We start from the raw sequence: 15,926 nt of genomic DNA, 5'->3' as shown, positions 1-15,926 counted from the left end.
GAAGTTCTTGCCCTTATTTCGCCATTGCAAAGCCTTTCTATCAAACTAATCAGAGAAGTTAAGTTACACCCCGTTATCTCGCATTTACACTCAGTATGGACAAATGTGTCCAGAGTGTTTAATTCGGACATTTATTTAAATGATGCCTCGAGCTTATGGGTGGTGCTCAGAGATGGGGAGGGTGGTGGTCTTTGAAGAAGGGTCGTTTAGAAGGCTAGGAAAATTGTATTTGTTTAGAGAAATGGGGCGGATACCTGACATTACTTGACGTGTAATTATTATATATCTTTTATTTTTTGTGTGTCTATAATCATGTGTATATACTTTTATGTGACCACAGGGATGTTTGTTGGGGGTCAGGGTGGGGTTGGGGATTGGGACGGGTGGTTGTGGGGTTTAAATGTTTGAATGATTCCAAATATATATACACTATACACTGAAACACTTAATTAAATTTTTTTATTTTTTATTTTTTTATTTTTTTTTACATTTTAGAATAATAATAAAGTCATCAAAACTATGAAATAACATAAATGGAACTATGGGAATTATGTTGTGACATAACAAAATCCAAAATAAATCAAAACTGTGCTATATTTTAGCATCTTCGCCTAGAATTTGCAGACATGTACTCTTGAAATGTTCTCAAACAACTTCTTGAGGTATCACCCTGGGATGCTTTTAAAACAGTATTGAAGGAGTTCCCATCTATGTTTCGCACTTATTGGCTGCTTTTCTTTATTATTTGGTCCAAATCATCAATTTTAAAAAAATATATTTTTTAATTAAATTTTAGTTTAATAATGAAATAAATTAATATGGTGGCACAATTATATTTTTGTCTACAAAACTAATTTAAAACATTTAAGCATACGCTTCAGATCAAAAGATTTTTAAGATCATGAGAAACATTTCAGTCAAGTGTTTCAAATCTTTTGACCGGTAGTGTATATATGTTTTTGTTTTGTTTTGCTCTTGTATATATGTTATGTAGGAATCAATAAAAAATATTAATTACAAAAAAAGAAATAGTTCATTTACCTCATGACATTCCAAACCATTATTGCTTTTTTTTTTTTTCACAATAGGAGATCAGAGGCAAAATGTTACAGCGGAAGTGGATGGTTATTTTTACTGACAAAAAGCACCATAAAAGTAGTCCAAATGACTGCCAATGTGTAATATTCCAAGTCTTCTGAAGCCAAATTACAGCTTTTTGTGAGTAACAGACTAAAATTTAAATCATCTGTTATAGCTATCAAATCTCATTTGCAGTCTGGCACGCGAGAACCATTCTGAATATTTGTATGTGCTTAAGAGAACTGAGAACTGCAGATTACCATCCACTTTCGTTATATGGAAATGAGGACATAGTAAAATACTACTTGTGCGTTTTATAGTAAGAAAGAAAATAATATGCAATTTCAACAAAATGTTATTTTGTTGAAGAGTTACATGTGGATAAAGGTTGTAAAATATTGCGGTCATGCAACGAATCCCACAACTGTCCAGATATTTGCAGAAACATCTTACCTTCAACTCTGGGGAGGTTCACCACAGGGGAAGACTGAAACAACAGGGAATGATCTGGTTTCTTTCATATACAGTATGCCATTATTTACTTATATTTCATCTAACTGAGCATGTAAGCCATATAGCAACTGATTCATTCACAACACAACCAATTTCAGGATTTAGAGCAATATACAGGTATGTGACAAATTTTCACATATGTATTTACACATTCCAGCTACAGGTAAGGACATTTGTCTTCTCTCTAGTTAGAAAGAGCAAGGCTTTGTGTTTTATTTCTAAAAAAAAAAAAGACGTGTTTATGTGCAAAGTTCTTGTCATTGCCGATGGCTGTTCTCTTCAGATAACATTTGTTTCACCTGTTCTAATCTAACCTAACGAGGGTCAAATGCACTCTCTTTAAAGTGCAGTTCCTATTGTTTCCATCATTAATTATGAAGTACACATACTACACAATAGATATCTCTCTCTGGCAAGTGTATTTTAGCTAGTAGCTTAAAGGAATGTTCCGGGTTCAATACAAGTTAAGTTTAATCGACAACATTTGTGGAATGATATTGATTGCCACAAAAATTAATTTTGACTCGTCCCTCCTTTTCTGTAAAAAACAAAACAAAAATAAAGGTTACAATGAGGCACTTGCAATGTAAGTGAATGTGGCCAATTTTTGGAGGGTTTAAAGGCAGAAATTTGAAGCTTATCATTTTTATAAAAGCACTTACATTAAGTCTTCTGTTAAAACTAGTGTATTTTTTAGAGTTGTAAAGTTGTTCAAATTGTCATTTTTACAGTCATTATATGGTTGTAGGCTTTGTTGACACTACGTTGTCATGGCAAAAAAGCTGTAAAATTGGCTATAACTTTACACAGTAAAGGTTAGTAAGGGATTTTATCACACTAAAATCATGTTAACATGTGTATTGTTTATGTCTTGTGGCTATAATTTAGAAGTATTTTAACATTTAAAAATTGACCCCCCATTCACTTCCATTGTAAGTGCCTCACTGTAACCTCGATTTTTGCTTTTTTTTTTAAGAAAAGGAGGGATGAGTCAAAATAAATTGTGGTAATCAATGTTATGCCGTAAATGTTGTCAATTGCGCTTAACTTGTATTGAAACTGGAATATTCCTTTAAGGACAATCAGCAGATTTACTAATTTGATCAATGTCAAATTAAAAATAACAAAAGTGTTAACAGCAAAAGAATTTGTATAAAGAGTATATAAAAAATATAAAGCATTAATTCAGTACATGGCAAATTATACTGAGAACACCCATTAGAGGTGTATAAATGCATCGATTTGACAATGAAAATACTCAAATGTATTACACATATAAACAGTTTTAAAAAAATTACTCAAAAAAGTTAAAGGTTTTGGTCAATATTCCACTATGGGGTTAATTGTCACTCCATTTACATTTGTGTCTCTAGCAAAAAAAATTTAATCATTATGAATTGTACCAAAAAAAACTTTTAATAAAGAGAATAAATATCAATCAAAAATGTATGCACCTAAAAACATTTTTTTAAATCAGATATGTTTATGCAGGGGGCATTTTAAACAATGCAAACATCAAGGTGAAAGTGCAGTGATCAGTCTGGACACTCACCGGTAGTTTGGGCCGTCTGTTGTGATCCACCATGTCCAGCAGGGGGAAAGACTCTCGCAGCATGTCAACACTGACCACATTTGTGAAGCCCACACTGATACAGTGTTAAGAAATAATATATCTCATGGGTTAGTCCAAAGCTCATTACCATTGTTTTACTGACCCCATTTACACCTGGTATTAAGATGCGTCTCGGGTGATCCCATCACATGTGGTCAGGCGAGACACATCGCTGTTTACACCTGGTCGCTTAAATGCATCTCCTGTGACCGCTTGCGTTTGGATTTCAAAGGGAGGGTCTCTGTTTCATGACGACATATGCAAAAGTATTAATTGATGTATGATAATAAACTGCAAAAAAATCATAAAAGACAAAGAAAACGCGAATAAAACTGGCTCCATTTTTTTTATTTGTGTCTCTGCATGTTGCTACCAGACAATATCTGTGAAGTTTTCATGCTTCTTTTCGTGCTTCTGTATAGATCCGCTTTTTCAAATTATCCGATGGGACGTTCAGATTCCAAAACGTTTTAGACCCCGTTTAGACCTGTATTTAACACAGATCACAAATGATTGGATCACCAGAAACGTACCTTAATACCAGGTGTAAACGGGGTCAATGGTTAGTCAATTTGGATACAGAAAAAAAAACAAGTGATTTGAGGGATTATAATAATCCTGTTCCTCGTCGTAAACTTCTAAATACTATGACATTATACTATCACATCTAAATGACATCAAGAGGCATCAAAGAGCAAACACATTCGGTTTTAGGAATTACATAATCAATTCCTCTGAAAAATTATTTAAATCCGAGTTTAAATCTTTGATATTGTCGTGTGTTGGCTTTCTATACAAAGTATCACAGTTTTAGTTGTTATACTTGTCAACCTCACAACTTTTTAATTAAGAGCAGTGATTCTCCCTGAATGAATGACAAAAGCATTTTGTTAATCTGAGTACTGTTACACAACTAGCCAGTAACTGATGTCTTGCCACGCTGTACCATGTGGCTTTGTTAAAACATGAAATCAAACAGCAACTTGCTATTTGTCGAAGCTGAGTAAAAACAAAGGTACTTAAAAGGTCATGATAAATGTCAGAAAAAAGGGTACGGTCGGGGTCCATTTGTAATCGCATAGGGTACAGCTAATGTGATTGTACCCTCACTGGGTCAAAGTAACTAATATGTACCCTTTAGTGATAGATAAGGTACAAATACATTTCTGTCCATCATAGGGTCCATGTATGTACCATTTCCCCAAAAGAGGTACAAAATACTGTGATCAAATGATTTGCCTGGTGGAGGATGTGGTGGTTCAAGGCTACCAAAGCCAAACCCTTCAAGTGCATGAAATTCACTTTATTGTCCCATAGTTGATCAACAATTCAATAAACACGCAATTGAAAATCACCCAACACCAACATAAACTTAAATAATAAATGATAAAAATAAAATGTTATACAGTAAAATAGTTCATGTTCTCTGGTCACATACAACAGGTGAAAAAAATAAAAATCCATATCTGACCTCTGGATTTTAGTGTTTATATTTAGAGCGTCAAGATGATGATGATTATTATTTTTTTATTATTATTATATTTTTTACATATAAAATCAATTCATTAAATTAAATTACAAACAGGTTTAGAAACAATGCAATTTTATCCTGTAAAAAATAAACGAGCTGTTTCTTTAAATAAAATCATTAAACTTTGGATCGTTTGGACGTTTAATTTATTCAAAGGAAGAGCACAAACTCTTATGCACAATAAATACAAACTTTTTTAAACAAGAAAAACTGAAGAGCTGCAAGTGCAACAGGTAATTTCACAGTGTCGGACTTTATTCAAATTCGTTCAATGGGATTGACTCACCGCGCGTGCTGTGCGCGGGAAGTTTGTGATGTGCATGGACTGACACTTGCAACATGATGATGGTTCTCTGACTGTCGACGGAGTATCTTCTCCTCAAGTTAAAAGAACCTGGAAGACACTGAAGAATCACATAAATTCAGAGGTATGTTTAAATTTAAGTGTTGTTATAATTGGTATTTTGTGTATTTGTCCAATTGTTGTGTTTGTAGGTAGTAATTTTCGTTGATGGCCGTTGACATGTTCACGTGCTAACCATACTTGCTCTCCCGCCAAAATACTGATTTAACTATACAGACTTGAGAAAGCCAATATATTGTTTTCCTACTTAAGTTTAGTATGGAATAATTGATGAGGGACTGTCGAATTATTGACAGTTACTGAACACCCATATTGGTAATCAGGTTGCAGCCGTTATGCCTCAGGTTTGCATTCATTTTCAATAATTCGACATTCAAGACAATCATTCCACTTATACCAAAGCTACTTCACCTGATGTTTTTTTTTTGTCATGTTTTCTTCATTTAAACACGTTAGTCTGTCTAACTGCTTTCTTGCACCACATATTTAGAATGTAACGGTACGTGTCCACTGGCAGGAAGAAATCCGCTCAACGGCGCTCACCACGCCAGAAAGCTGGAGCTTTGTGCCTGTGTACAGCAAGTGTGTATCGGCAATGATTGTTTTCCATCTACAAGCAATAATATTTTTAATATGCGCGATTACAGTTGGAAAGATGCCAGCATTAATTCTGAATGCCCAAAGTATTAAAAAACATTGTTGATTTATTACACTTTTGCTTCCCCAGCCACAGTATTGTCACAATAAATCCAAGTATTATGACATTTATTGCCTGTAATCCTTGATCATGCTTATATATGATTCTCTGTTTTTGTTAGCATACTTGGCACCAATCTTTTGGAGCATGTACCTCTGATTCTTGAGGAGGAGAGGAGTAAGGAGAAATTTGGGCACAGTCATACAGTCTGAAAAAACTGCAAAGAGCTTGTCACAGGTCTGTGTCAGGGGTGAGTGGATTGCTGTAGTATAACACATTAGCTAGCCAAGTGCACAATAATGTTTTACAGGACATATATTTTAAGTCTTCATTTTTATTTGTATAGTGATTTTAACAATATATTTAGCTTCTAATCATTGATAGCATTAATACTCTTCATAACTGAAGAGTAACAGAGTATCTTTGAGTGGTTGCAAAATGTAAGTTGTTATTTACTATCAAATTAAAGGTTTGCATTGCATCCTGTGAACAAACTTGGAATATAGTTTAAGTAGCATTGATTACTTTTACTGTGGTTTTATGGTATTTTTCCCTCTTTTTGAGCTTTTTTTAAGTCACCATCCACTTACATTATGGCCAATAAACACTATGAAGATTTCAAACATTCACGTTTTGTGTTCCACAGAATAAAAAGATATACGGGTTTGGAGCGACGTAAGGGTTGGGACATAATTTTCATTTTTGGGTGAACTATTTCTATAAGACTGGAGACTGGTTAATATCAAGTTAATGTGAATGATTAACTTTCCATTACTATCATTTTATTTATTTATTTTTTTCAGTTATGTGATGAAATTGACAGAATCCATTCATCAACTGTCCAGTGCTTCAAGGAGGGCTTCACTAGTATGGTGCATGAGCTTGCACCAAGAAAAATCCTTTTGGCCAAAATTTACATTGAAGCAAGAGAGAAGATGCTTGCAGAAGATCTTCCAGGTATTTACTGTGGCATTACTGCGGATTATGTGAGTAATAAATATTGTCAAACAAATGTTTTTGTTTTGTCAGAATGCTGTAATACTATAAGTTTTGTCATAGCAAATTAAGTAAAGCTTGGAAAGTTGTTTTTGCAGATGTTGCATGGTTTTAATACTGTTTTAACATTGTTTCCTCTTACAGTGTGATGCTGATACACCATATGAAAATGGCTTTCACCAGGATGGTTCAAGTCCTGATCAAATGGATGGCATGCAGGGGAATAAGAATCAAAGAGGGGGTAATTGCAGCCTTCAGTGCATACTTTCTTTTTTAACATGACTTTTTTCGCCCTATATGAAAAATATGCTCACTTCCTGCAATGCGCTATTGCAAAGATATGAGTCAAGAATCATTCAAAGACATCCTGTGTTCCAGAAGGGACTATTAACACGAAAAATAAAAACTGTCATATTTTACTCACCCTCACGATGTTTCAAACCTGTATGACTTTCTTTTCTTATGTGGGGACAGAAAAGGAGTTATTTTTAATGAATATCACAGCCCACCCTTTCAATGCAATGGCAGTGGATAGAGGCTCAATTTGAAGCTTAGAGGACCCAAAAGATGTCATAAAAGTAGTCCATGTGACTTGTGCGTCTAATTTCAAGTCGTCTGAAGGCACACGATCATTTATTTTTTGTGAGAAACAACCTGAAATGAGAGAAGCTCCTTCGAAGTGGTTTGTGTGTTCACATGTTCCTTTTGTTCTTTTTTTTAAGCTTTAAAGTGAGGTACGGTCAACTGCCATTGTGTTGAAAAGATAGCCTGTTCGTTAAAACCTCTCCTTTTATGTGCTCCTAAAATTTATTTTTGGATGAGTATTAAAGGGTACTTAAGTTAAAATGAAATGTGTAGTAATATTTTTAAAGCGAAATGACAAAAAAAAAAAAGTATCCTACTGTATTTGATGACAGATTGTGATTCTGAGATGTTTAAAGTGTTAATTCTGTGACATTGTGAACAAAAATGTGAAATTATTGAATGTTTCATGTTATTTTTTCATTTTTTATTTGGCATGCGCTTTAAATCCTCATGGTGGCGTAATGACTCGCCTCAATCTGGGTGGCAGAGGATGAATCTCAGTTGCCTCAGCGTCTGAGACCTTCAATCCATGCATTTTATCACATCTCTTGTTGAGCATGTTACCACGGAGAAATAGCGCGTGTGGAGGCTTCGCGCTATTCTCCGTGGCATCCACGCATAACTCACCACACGATTTTTGTAATCTGATTCCGCAAATTCAGATTATAGATAATCCGTTACTACCCAAAACTGTCTGTATTTCAATTAAGCAATATTGCTCGAACAAGGATACAATGATACAAACGGTGGATGGAGTGATACAAACAGTGAATAACTTCAGTGCTGTTTTGCTAAATATCAGCACTCTTGGAAAGTTGGAACACTGCTTGTCCAATCAGATTAGAGAACAGGAACTAACTGCTCTATTATAAAAATGAAATTATGATAACTGGAGGAAGAAAATGCAGTAATTGGTGGAAGGATACTTTTTGGCAATATCAAGCACAGGACCCTGTCCAGAAACCAGCACACACTTGTCATGGTATTTCTTGAACATTCTCAAAGGGCTGTGAGACATCATGACTTGGTCTGGAGATATCTATGAAGGAAACAAACAGATGCATACATACAAATTTTATGGTATAAGGATGTAAAACATAAGTGTTAAAACACTTTCTCTAGTACATTTAGCCATTTGGCAGACTGTTTTATCCAATATTATCATAATTCCAAATTTCAAAAGTAAACAAAATCCCAGATTAATTGCAGAGAGAACATTGTAGGCCATTTGTAGGTGGATTCCCCAGAAAAGTGTAAATACTGTTGCTCTGTAGCGCTATCAAAACATTTTTTGTTTGAGCATCCTGACATAGCAACATTAACTCAACCAGTGGCATGAGTTTGGGTGGGATTTTCAGTTTGATCAATCAATGGAAAACTGGTTGAGAGTTTGGGAAACCTGTTTGTTAACAATCATTATTTTTGCAATTCTTTTTGGTGACGCTAGTGGTGCAGAAATGGCACACTTCACATTTAAATAACAAAAAGACGGATGGTACATAAAGGCAGTGATGGTTCAACAAACACTGTCATACAGCACTGAAAGGCATTGAGGAATACAGAACTGTGGGTAAAATACATTTCAAAAGCTCCGATTTGTGTGTCAAGCAGCCTAAATGGTTGTATTTTTCATCAAGAATATGAGAGGACGAAACTCACAGGAACACCCAGTATGTGAGACAGCTGATCTGCCTTCTTCTGCCGCAAGCAGTTGCCAGCATTTGTGACAAAGACAACCGGAACCACAAACTGCCCTTTTGAGTCCACCAGCTTCTGGAAAGCTCTCGTTGCTGCTGGGATGGGGGTTTTCCCCCGGACTAAAACCCCATCAATATCAAACAACAACCCGAAGCTTGGCTGGAAGTGTTGAAGAGAATACAGAACAGTTTAAAAATGTACATTTTTCATTATGTTTTTTATTATATATATATATATATATATATATATATATATATATATATATATATATATATATATATATATATATATATATATATATTAATGTAATGCGTCCAGACATTTACTTTTGAGTTTTTTGTAATTCCTATTATTCTCAATGGTGATTCTCATTTCTCATTAGGTTTTTACAATAACAAAATTACTCTAATACAATTGTTTTCTTTTGTAAAAAAATTTGTTATTATTATTATTATTTAAATCAGCATACAACAAATACAACCATGATGTATAAATAATTTACAATTACAATAATACTGTATATTATTGTTGTTTTACATTTAAGTAACAAGAATTAAAAAACATTTGCATTTATAAATATTGCATTTATAGTAGAATTAGCATGGAAAATGTGCCTAGTTGCCATGAAAATAATGACATGACGCAAAATTATAATCTCTTATTTCTGTTGATTTTGGGGTGGGACATGGTGTTCTTGACAGGTTTTGTGAGATTCACTCATAAAGTTACACTTAGGATGCTGAGGACTAAATCTTTTACAATTGAAAGTTAATAAAAAATAATGTCAAATTGAGAAATGTTTTGAAAGAATTAATGTTAAATGTTTTGGTGACATGAAATAAAGATATAGAATAAAGATCAAATTATTTGCACATTATTTTGTTATATTAAATAGTAATGCACAATGAAAAACCTTAATCCAAGTTCTGTCCCAAAAAGGATTAGATGTATGATTCTTACACTGTACTCGATTACGCAAGAAAAGCGATGATGCTGCGTAAGACCTGACCCTCACTGGACATTTGTCCCTTGTTTTGTTAGCATTTTCGTAACATGCTTTCTGTGCTCATACACTTGAGGATTACAGCTGGTTCGGACAATCTGCTCAAATAAAACAGCTGCACTTCCCCCTTAGGGACTTCATGTTTTTTCTCTGCAAAAAAGCCATTGATGTCAACCGTTCCACTCCAGATCTCACTTATGATATAAAGCTCTCTGAAAAGAGAGACCATATCAACTACCTGATGTTAATTAATAAAACTAAATGGGTTCAGTATGTGTTTGACAGTTTTTTTCTAAAGAATATTGAATCTTCAGTATGTACTGTATAGGGAAGAGGTTCAGTTTCACTGTATGTGCATTAATTGTATGGGCAACTATCAGAAAACACAAACACTGTGCTTGATACATGTACTGATTAAACAAACAAATATTGCTACTGCAAAAAAACAAGGAGTGCCCTAACCTTGTTGTTACATTATAATGGCATCATCTAACCACTGTCAAGAGCAAAATTTGATTTCCCTCTTAAAATAGAATGTAATTGACTACATTTGAAAATGTCAAGATACAGATTCCTTTCAGAATCAAAAACACTGCAGACTGTGTCAGCATCTAATAATCTAATAATAATGGATCCATCCATCCAGATGCCATGAGCATGGATCAATAAGACTACAGTTGTACACTGATGTACTGTGTACTATATCCAAGAGAATACTGTATATCTGGACATTACAGCAATGAACACCAACGCAGCCTCTATAAACACCATTCATTTTCAGTAATAGTGCCAGCAATGATGCTGCACCAACTAGAAGGTGTAAAGTATGTAATGGTGTACTGCATCCATTTAAATAAACAACAGAAAAAAAGAAAAAAAATGGCAATTAGTGTCAGCACATAGCCTATGAAGAATCATTATTAAGCAGGATTCCCTTTGTGAAAGAACACTTGGTAAACACTACAGTCAAGGAACGAAATGAATAATTAGTCTTACTGACATTTCTCTGTGTTGAAACTTAAATGTAAAATGCACATATTTGAAATTGTTCTAAAAGGGATCCATGGCTTGAGCAAACATCACATGATGCTGATGTAGGGATGTAAACACGCCAAGTACCTTACTGCACAGTCCGCATCGCCTCGGCGCCGCGACGTGCTGGACTTGCCGGGAACACACGCAGCTCGCCGACCGTATAAGCGCGTTTAAGGTCTTCATTTCGCATCTACTGATGACACGACGCTTTCCGATCCGCTTTGCTGGCCGGTTTCGACCGCGTCCAATTTCTCCATGTAGCTTTTGTAGCGGTGTGATGTGACGACAAAGAGAGGAGGTGGTCCAAATCTATCGAAAGACTTGAGCCAGGAAATTAACGTCCTCCCTCGCCAGCGAATGTAGGAGGAATCTTTATACCCCACGTCTACACTGAACGCGAGCGACGCAACCAGAACGCTACCGAACGAAGCTGTGACGTCATTAGCAAACTCGCGGTGGACGCGCTCGCGACAGTTGATTATAACGGTAGCGTTCGAATTTGTCGCGTCGTTATCTGGGTATTTTGCGTAGTGTTACCTTGGCATCCACGTTATGAAGGGCTGTTAGTGTTTACATAAAGGCACATAATGTCTTATTCACTAGAGTTATACGGTGAATATGGTGGGGGAGGGTGTTTGAATCGAAAAGGCAACTGCAGCGGCAGATGTGAAAGTTGACTAGACGCGATTTTACCGCACATTTGGGCCAAAGTCTACCGAGTCAGGATTCGCTACATCACTGCTTTAATATCCACTAACTAGCACATGAAGCCAAATTATAAAAAAAAATGTATTTTTTTTTTTTTATTTAATTTAAAAAATTAAAATAAACCCAAGAATGTCATATGGATTCTACATTGTGAATAAGGAAGACCGGGGCTAGATGTCATTTCTCAGGGAAGACTTATTTTTGAAAGTCAATTTAAAAATAAACAGTTCACAGAAGTCACAAACATTGACCTCTTTTTTTTTTGTTTGTTTGTTTTTTTTGACAACCTGCCCTATATATTATGTTATAAAAACCGATAGTTTAACAAAAGGTGCTGGTGTAAAAAGACACAATGCCAGCATTACATCTGCACACATTGAAGACAAAATAATAATAATAAAAAAATAAAATAAAATAAAAAGGCATTTGAAGCAGCTAAACAAGGATTTTAGATTTAGTTTTGAAGGTGCAAATGTGACAATGGTTCATTTCAGTACCTTAAGGTTGGGCTGTCACATGAATCACACTGCCTCTTATCAATGACCTTTACGGCCTTAAAGGGATAGTTCACCCCAAAATGAAAATTCTGTCATCATTTACTCACCCCCGTGTTATCCCAGATGTGTATGACTTTCTTTCATCTTCTGAACACAAATGAAGATTTTTAGAAGAATTTTGTTCCATCCAATGCAAGTGAATGGGTACTTGCATTTTGAAGCTGCATAAAACCATATAAGTCAGCATAAAAGTAACCCATAAGACTCCAGTGGTTAAATCAATATCTTCACAAATGATACGATAGGTGTGGGTGAGAAACAGATCACATTCACATTCTTCTTGTGTTTTGGTGATTCACATTCTTCATGCATATCGCCCCCTACTGGGCAGGAAGAAGAAAAGTACTTAAATATTTATATTTTTCTCACCCACACCTATCATATCACTTCTGAAAATATGGATTAAAACACTGGAGTCCTATGGATTACTTTTATGATGCTTTATGTGCTTTTTGGAGGGTCAAAATTTTGGCACCCATTCACTTGTATTGTATGGAGCTACAGAGCTGAAATGTTCTTCTAAAATCATAACTGTATTCTGCAGAAGACAGAAAGTCATACACATCTGGGATGCCATGAGGGTGAGTAAATAATGAGAGAATTTTCATTTTTGGGTGAACTATCCCTTTAATGTAATGTGTATATACACGTTTCTCAAACCACTGACTATGACTTTATATGACTTTTTTTTTAAACAGTTTCAGAATCATTGTCTTTTTTTATTATTATTTGCCAAGTTGTCAGTTTTAAAAAAGCATTCAGATACATATTAAGACTTTTTTTTTGTTGTTATTAACATTTTTATTGATTCATAAATTAACAAAAAATTACAACAACATATATATATATATATATATATATATATATATATATATTGGATCTTTAAACATTAAACCCCCACTATATCCCCTCCCCCTACCAAACTCCCACCCCACCCTGACCCCCCACGAACACCCCCGCGGTCAATAGAATATAGACAAAATTAAAAAAAAAAAACACAAAAACTAAAACAACAAAAAATAAAATAAAATACAATAATCATGTATAATAATAATAATAAAAAAAAAAAAACTAAAAACTCTAAATTACTCTCTCCATCGCCCCTCCTCGAGATTCCCTCAAAAATGCTAAGTAATTGCCCCATTTCTTATTGTAAGAATCCCTAACTCCCATCCTTATGCTCAACACCTCCTCGAAGGCAGCCACCCTCCCCATCTCCGCGCACCACTCCGGGAACGAGGGTGCTCCAACTGACTTCCAGCTCCTCAAAATAACCTGTCTACCAATCATCACACTGGTCAAAACCCAGTCCTTCATGTACTTATCCTCCAAATCCATGACCTCCCCATCTCCCAAAATACAGAGTACAGAGTCTGGGGCAGAACGAGACCTGAGTGCCCAACATATCACACACAAAACTTTACACCTTCAGCCAAAATTCTTGGATCTTACGACACCCCCAAAAAACATGGGTGGTGTCTCCATCTTCAGAATGGCATCGCCAGCAGATGGGTGTGTCCTTAAGACCAAGCCTATACAATTTAGAGAGGGTCCAATAAAATCTATGTAAAATCTTAAATTGCATAAGGAGAACCCTTGCATCTCTAGATGCAGACTTGATGTTTTTTAGAATCCTAGCCCACACTTTCTCCTCCAATAACAAATTTAAATCTTCCTCTCATAATCTTTTGAGAGAATTTAAAGCTCCGTGCCCCAGACTCTGAATTAGCAGGGAGTAATACTCTGGTCATGAGGCATCAGTGTATCTGCCGCTCTAGGGGGGTGCATGCTACTCCCAAAAACAGTGCAGAGCAGGTGGCGCAGCTGTAAATACTTATAAAATTGAGATCTGGGACTCCAAAAATGTTGAATCAAATTTTCAAAAGATCTCAATACTCCACTCTCATATAGGTCACCAAGTGTATTAACCCCCATCACAATCCAATCTGACCAACAGAAAGGGGACTTATTAATACATAATTTAGGGTTCAGCCATAGACTCGAGGCTACGTTTAAATAAATATCAGAATTAAACACTCTGGACACTTTTGTCCATATCGAGTGCAAATGCAAAATAACGGGGTGCAACTTAACCTCTCCGGTTAGTTTAATCAAAAGGCTTTGCAGTGGCGAGATGGGGCAAGAAATTCCTTTTCAATACAAAACCAGGGAGGGGCTCTCTCAGGTGGAAGTGACCAATGAGCCAAATGTCTAAGACCGAATGCATAATAAAAAAACAAAATCTTGGGTAGGCCTAACCCACCTTTGTCAATCGGACTATGTAACTTACTGAAATTTAACCTGGTACACTTACCATTCCAAATGAAGGACTTCGCTATGCTATCAAATTGCTTGAAATAAGGGAGTGGGACATCTACAGGGAGAGACTGTAGCAGGTAGTTGAATTTTGGAATACAATTAATTTTAATAACATTAACCTTCCCAATCATCGATAAGTGTAATGAAGCCCACCTTTCCACATCATCTGAAAACCTTTTTGTTAAGGGATCAAAATGAACTCTGTCTAAATCAGACAAATTTGCTGGGAATAAAATTCCCAAATACTTAATTGCCTGTTTGGGCCACTGGAAGGCACCCAGCTGGATGGCTGTTACTGGACAGTACGCTGTCAAAACCAAAGCTTTGGATTTAGACCAATTGACTTTGTATCCTGAGAATTTGGAAAAGGAGTTAATAATTCTGTGGAGGCAAGGCATAGATCTAGCAGGGTCGGAGACGAATAATAAAATATAATCTGAGTAAAGCAGAAGCTTCTGCACCACACCTCCAGCAATCACCCCTGGAAAATCATCCTCCTTTCTTATCGCGGCTGCTAATGGTTCCAGGGCAAGACAGAACAATAATGGGGAAAGAGGGCAACCCTGCCAGGTGCCCCTATCCAGAGTAAAATTATCTGAAATTAACCCGTTTGTTTGTACCGCTGCTACAGTCTGTCTATAAAGTAACTTAATCCAACCAATAAATGTACTCCCGAACCCATACATTTCCAAAATCTTAAAAAGATAATCCCATTCTACCATATCAAACGCCTTTTCGGCGTCAAGTGAGATGGCAGCGACCGGAGATTGACAATGCGCTACTGACCACATGATATTGATGAGACGCCTAATATTATCAGAACCTGACCTGATCTATATGTATAAGTGATGTCATAACTTTACTTAATCGATTAGCCAGAATTTTGGACAAAATTTTTACATCTAAATGGATCAGGGAAATTGGGCGGTAACTTTTACACTCGCTTGGATCTTTGTCCTTTTTAAGAATCAGACTGATCCGGGCTTGCATCATGGTTGGTGGAAGCTTTCCGTTCTTTAATGATTCCGTATAAATTTCTAACAAAAGTGGAGCCAGTTCTGTAGCATAAGATTTGAAAAACTCAAACCTGTAGGCAAGGCCTTAATTAAATCATCAAGATCCTCCAAGGTTATCTCAGAATCAAGAGAATTTATTTGCTCAGTTGTCAGTTTAGGGAGATCTAATGGTTCCACAAAGCTCCTAATATCTTCATCAGTAGACAAAGACG

The 15,926-nt window shown here is 35.7% G+C and overlaps 1 protein-coding gene across 2 annotated transcripts in view; it reads right to left on the bottom strand.

Moving 5' to 3' along the window:
- nuf2 (UF2 component of NDC80 kinetochore complex) overlaps positions 1 to 11,503 on the bottom strand; it is a 63,592-nt gene extending 52,089 nt beyond the window's left edge. For both annotated transcript variants that reach the window (XM_051675524.1, XM_051675525.1), the window contains exons 1-5: positions 11,199 to 11,503; positions 9,038 to 9,235; positions 8,305 to 8,417; positions 3,146 to 3,239; positions 1,534 to 1,567 (exon numbers count right to left, since the gene is read on the bottom strand). In XM_051675524.1, the coding sequence (XP_051531484.1) occupies positions 1,534 to 1,567; positions 3,146 to 3,239; positions 8,305 to 8,417; positions 9,038 to 9,235; positions 11,199 to 11,297 (538 nt within the window). In that variant the 5' untranslated portion in view covers positions 11,298 to 11,503. The remainder of the gene's footprint in view (positions 1 to 1,533; positions 1,568 to 3,145; positions 3,240 to 8,304; positions 8,418 to 9,037; positions 9,236 to 11,198) is intronic.
- Between the last annotated feature and the right edge of the window lie 4,423 nt (positions 11,504 to 15,926).

This window comes from Myxocyprinus asiaticus, chromosome 37 (assembly GCF_019703515.2).
Source record: "Myxocyprinus asiaticus isolate MX2 ecotype Aquarium Trade chromosome 37, UBuf_Myxa_2, whole genome shotgun sequence".
In the NCBI taxonomy this organism is placed as follows: domain Eukaryota; kingdom Metazoa; phylum Chordata; class Actinopteri; order Cypriniformes; family Catostomidae; genus Myxocyprinus; species Myxocyprinus asiaticus.
This window is presented reverse-complemented; position numbering and strand designations above follow the sequence as displayed.